This window comes from Misgurnus anguillicaudatus, unplaced genomic scaffold, assembly GCF_027580225.2.
Source record: "Misgurnus anguillicaudatus unplaced genomic scaffold, ASM2758022v2 HiC_scaffold_33, whole genome shotgun sequence".
Taxonomy (NCBI): Eukaryota; Metazoa; Chordata; class Actinopteri; order Cypriniformes; family Cobitidae; genus Misgurnus; species Misgurnus anguillicaudatus.
This window is the reverse complement of record NW_027395283.1, coordinates 4,602,210-4,607,264: the sequence shown is the minus strand read 5'-3', so window position 1 is coordinate 4,607,264 and position 5,055 is coordinate 4,602,210. Positions and strand designations below refer to the sequence as shown.

At 36.9% G+C, this 5,055-nt stretch overlaps 1 protein-coding gene across 1 annotated transcript; it reads right to left on the bottom strand.

Annotated features, from left to right (window-relative positions):
- Positions 1–639: 639 nt before the first annotated feature.
- Positions 640–4,466, bottom strand: LOC129437397 (homeobox protein otx5-A). The gene is made up of 3 exons (XM_055195528.2): positions 4,146–4,466; positions 3,184–3,335; positions 640–2,693 (listed from the first exon to the last, which is right to left on the bottom strand). The coding sequence occupies exons 1-3, from the start codon at positions 4,240–4,242 to the stop codon at positions 2,055–2,057; spliced, it is 888 nt and encodes a 295-aa protein (XP_055051503.2). The 5' UTR covers positions 4,243–4,466; the 3' UTR covers positions 640–2,054.
- Positions 4,467–5,055: the final 589 nt, after the last annotated feature.

Below are 5,055 nucleotides of genomic sequence, written 5' to 3'. Positions count from 1 at the left end.
AAAACAGCTGTTTGCCAGTAACTTACTGTAGATCTAAATGTTATTAACTGGCAACAGTTTGAAGTTAAATAAACATTAAACAAAGTCTTTATCATTACAGAATAAAGCTAAAATAACAGCCTCGTGCAAAGCATTCTGGGAACCAAAATCTGAAGGGGAAAAAACAGAAAAAGGTTGATGAGGATTTTTCGTTACCAGAATGCTTTGCACGAGGCTGTTATTTTATAGTTTTATTTTGTAATAACAAAGTCTTGTTAATGTTTAATGTTCATTTCACTTTGAACAAACTGTTGCCAGTAAATTTATATCTACAGTAAGTTACTGGAAAACAACTGCATAACTACAGCAAAATGTATACAGTGTACCATCAATTTGTGTGTTCCCTGGGAGTCGAACGCGTGACCTCTGTGCTGCTAACCTGACACAATTGTAAGTCGCTTCGAATAAAAGCGTCTGCTAAATGTAAATTACTCCTGATCATTTATCAGTTCATGTTTTCTCATGCCTGGTATGGTTTATTTACTTTCTTTGAAAATCACAAAAGTCCTAAAATGAGGTTTTTGCAGAGGTCTCATGAGATTGTGAGCAGATCTTATTTGCTAAATGAACTCTAAACAAATAAATAGTGTTGAATGAAGATCTTTATTTAGAATTCATCCGAAAGTCTTAGAAACGACAAGAAAAGAAATGCAATCACAATGAAAACATTACATGAACAAGATATCAGAGAAAAGAGTGTGGATTTAAAAACATTACAAATATAAACAGCATTGCAGTTTGCATTGCAGCATTGCCCTGAGTTTGAGAAATAATGATTAGGCAGAATCTGCACATCAGCAGAGAAAGAGAGAAAGTTTGTGTGTTGTTGAATCTTATAATACTGTCAAGATTGTTCAACATACAGACAAAACACAATGAACGTGTTTCATCTTTTCATTGAAAATACAACTTAATTACTGAGCAGATTCATCTTCATGAAAGTTATTAACAGTTTAAAACAGGTTCACATGGCACTATACTATATGTTGCCTTCTAATTCATTAAATAATATAAATCCTGAATCATTTAGAGGATTTCTCTTGTAATATCTCTTCTTATTTCATTAGAAGTGAGAAATCTTCACCACAGACCGCCCGTGGAAATCCCAGCATGCTTTGAGCTCACAGTTGTGCTTCATTCTGATTGTGGTAAGCAGGGCTGCAGATGTTCAGTGACTTCTGTTGTCTCACAGTTTGAACTTCATCAGACTGAAGATTCTGAAAGTTTCTTCTTAATCAGTTCTTAGCATTGCGGTAAAATGTTGTAAATGATGATTATTACTTTAGATCCTCTTAGAATTAAGATGATGTGATTCGGGAATCAGTTAAGAAACTTCCGTTGTGATTTATGTATGGACCACATGTTGATTTTACACTAAAAATGTTACAGTCTGTGCAAATATCCAAGTGTTTAAATACCCTAAAAATCATCTAGCAGCTACATCTCATTCTGTTTCAATCATAAATAATGAAGATAAAAAGTCGTCAACTTCTCACACGTTAACATTCAACAGTTAAACCTCTTTAAAAGTCCAGTAATAATTATCTCGCACACATACACTGGTAAAAATATCACATTATTACTATCAGCTGTTTTCCAGTAAATTACTGTAGATTTGTATTTATGTTATTTACTGTCAACAGTTTGTTTAAAGTGATATGAACATTACACATTAACAAGTCTTAATCTTTACAGAATAAAGCTAAAATAACAGCTTTATGCAAATTAAACGTGAAGGAAAAAAACTGAAAAAGTTTGATGAGGATTTTTCTGGTTCCCAGAATGCTTTGCATGAGGCTGTTAATTTAGTTTTATTCTGTGAAGATAAAGACTTGTTAATGTTTAATGTTAATTTAATTTTGAACAAACTGTTGCCACTAAATAACATAAATACAGATCTACAGTAAGTTACTGGCAAACAGCTGCATAACTACAGCAACATTTTTTACAGTAAACTTCTTGTCTTTTCTATGTCTATACACTTGAAAGTCTGTGTTTCCCTAACTCTCTTTCATTTACAGGACCTGAAACTTCCAGGAGTTTTGGTCCTTGTAGTCCAAACAATCTGCAGCATTGAAGTTGAGTTTCCAGGACCCCGTCTGGTCTTTGTAGTCCAAACAGTCGACGGTACCGAAGCCCAGAGAGGCAGCGGTGTAGCCCTGCGATGACAGCGACACCGGAGATTGGCTTAGCGGGCCACCCATAGACGAGGCGGTGATGGGGCTGAGAGCGCCCCCTGTGGAGGACAGCTGCGGGTGCATGGGAGACAGGTAAGAGCTGCAGTCCAGTCCTGTGAAATAAGCAGAGCTCGCGTAGCCCTGATTGTAGGCCGGAGCCTGCGTGTAGGTCATCGGGTACGCGCCGGAGCGCTGAAGACAAGGAGTGCTCGAAACCAACAGAGGGTCACCCAGGGGCGAGATGGACGCCGGGCTCCAGATGGAGACTGTGGCACTGGTGCTGCTGGGTGCAATGGTCGGAACCGGGGGTGCTGGCTGTGGACTGTAAGGTCCGTTGGTGCTGACGCTGGCTTCGCTGGTGCTGGGCTCTCTAGCGGGTGATGACTTCTTCTTTGTAGGTCTGGGTTTGGGCTGACCGCTGCTCTGCTGCTGTTGCTGCTGTTGACGGCACTTAGCGCGGCGGTTTTTAAACCACACCTGAGAAACAAAGATGGACAAAGTCCTGGTTAAGGAAGCAGCTTTGTTTTCATCTTAATGGGATGGCCGACGGGAATATTATATTTATATTCAAAAAATATAAAATTATTTGTATTTAAAAAATATATGTTGATTTGTAATTTGTATCGGATTATTTCTCAGCAGGCACGTGCAGAGAGGCAGCAACTATAAACAATGGCGCATGCCTGTTCACTCACTTTTTGTTGTTTTTTTATGGGAGAAAAGATTCACGGTTCTAGTCTTTGTTTTTTCATTAAAAATTATTCATACTTCAAAATATCATATTTTATAAAAAAATGTGCCATAAAATACTTTTTACATAATTGGTAAACAGGCTCATACTGTTTTTATAATTTTAGGATTTATCCTCATAAATGCTGTTTTTATTATTATTTAAATAATAGGGATGAACTGAGTCTAACCAGTCTTCACCCAGTAACGATTTTGGAGGGGGGTTTGTTAAACTCACCTGAACTCTGGACTCGGGAAGGTTAATTTTGAGCGCAACCTCCTCTCTCATGAAGATGTCCGGGTATCGAGTCTTAGCAAACAACGACTCAAGGATGTCGAGCTGCGCGCGGGTGAACGTGGTCCTCTCCCGCCGCTGTTTGCGTGGAGTGTCTGAAAATAAACACGCACAATCTCATTAAACAAATATAACACTTCGTTCGTTCTATCTAGAGTAACCCAAATATAAATAATCCTTATTTTGTTTCGGTCCACAGAAGGTCGAATTTATTTTGAAATTAAAAATAAAATCTTGAATATTAAACTTTAATTTTATTTCTTTAAAAAGATCTTTGTTCATGAGAACAACTCTCAAAAGTGATTAAATCGTTTGATTAATTAATATCTCATTGTATATTTTGATCATAAAAAATACCGTTTATGAAAGTTATTTAGATGTAGCCTAAAGATTATGAAACACAACAGGCAAAAATGGTTCTTGTAGCACCAGACATTTTTAAGAGTACAGAAACGAAATTTGATTTTAAATGTGCAAATAAATCAAAACTCGTTTTTGTGTGAATGTTCACCTGTAACTCTATATGTTTCTTTTAAATTGATTTTTGTTGTTTGATTTAAAGTTCAATCTTTAAATGTAAACTCAATATAATAGGTACTGAATATTAAAATTAAATATTGTACAGACTCAATATTGTCGATTGCAGTAACGGAGTAAAACTCGAGCTTTAACTGAAGAATACAGAAAGTTTTTTGTCTTTTATTTTGTGAATTCTGCGGATCTGTGAATCATATTAATAAATAATTTGATCATATTTATAAAATAAAGACTCTTGCGATCAGATTTGTGTTACCGCGCTACTTCGGCGCGCATGAACATTTCAATCATAGTTAAGTAATAAATGAATAAATTAAATAATACATAAATAAATAAATAAAATGTATAAATTATAAATATTTTCTTACTTGGGTAACCGACAGCAGAGTGCAGGAGATCCATCCCGGTACCGGACAAAGTCAACCCGTTTACTGAGTAATGAGGCTGTTTCATATAAGACATCATGACTATAAACTAACTCTCTCTCTCCCTCTCTCCCTCTCTCTCTCTCTGTCTCTCTCTCTCTCTCTCGTTGTGTGTGTGTGTGTCTCTCTCTCTCTCAGTCTTCAGCTCACTGTTTACTCTGATTGTAAAGTGATTTTCTCTTCTGCTGTGTGTGTCTGTCAGAGATGGACATCAGGCACTCAGTCCCGTTCAGCAGGTGCGCGCCGGTGTTCTGTGTGCGAATCTCCGAGTAACCGTGAGTTAAAGTGAGGAGGAGGAGGAGGAGGCTAATTAAACACACACACACACACACAACCCCCCCCCCCCCCCACACACACACACACCCTCCTCCCATCTCTCTCCTTTAATTCTTCTCTTAGAGATTCAAGAAGTTCATTGGCACGGGCTCTCCAACTTCCAAGCGTTGTCTGTTTGTCTGTCTAACACACAAACTTTAACATATAGACTACCCATTATTGACATTCGATTACTGTCTGTTTACTTCACTCAGATTTGTTAAATTGTTAGAAATGTTATTTTTTTCGTTTAATCAAATGTCGCTGTGTTTTATCAAAGTTTGAAGATATTTTAAGGAGAGATCGGGAATGTTCACTCAGTGTCACGCGCATGATGTCGAGAAAGCCGAATAAAAGCACAAATTCCGTTAATGTTCATTAAAATATTATACAAGCTGAACCAGTTTATGATCAGATTGACCTATTAACATCAATTTCGGCTAATCAATTAAATAACGGAATTTATTCTAATTTGATATGTGTTTGATTCAAGCACAAACTCAGAAAATTACACGTCAGAAAAAAACATTTAATTATT

Coding starts and splice junctions, on each gene's coding strand:
- LOC129437397 (XM_055195528.2), bottom strand. CDS start 4,242: ATGATGTCTTATATGAAACAGCCTCATTACTCAGTAAACGGGTTGACT. Junction 3,336..4,145: donor CTCTGCTGTCGGTTACCCAA/GTAAGAAAATAT, acceptor GTTTATTTTCAG/ACACTCCACGCAAACAGCGG. Junction 2,694..3,183: donor TTCCCGAGTCCAGAGTTCAG/GTGAGTTTAACA, acceptor TTTGTTTCTCAG/GTGTGGTTTAAAAACCGCCG.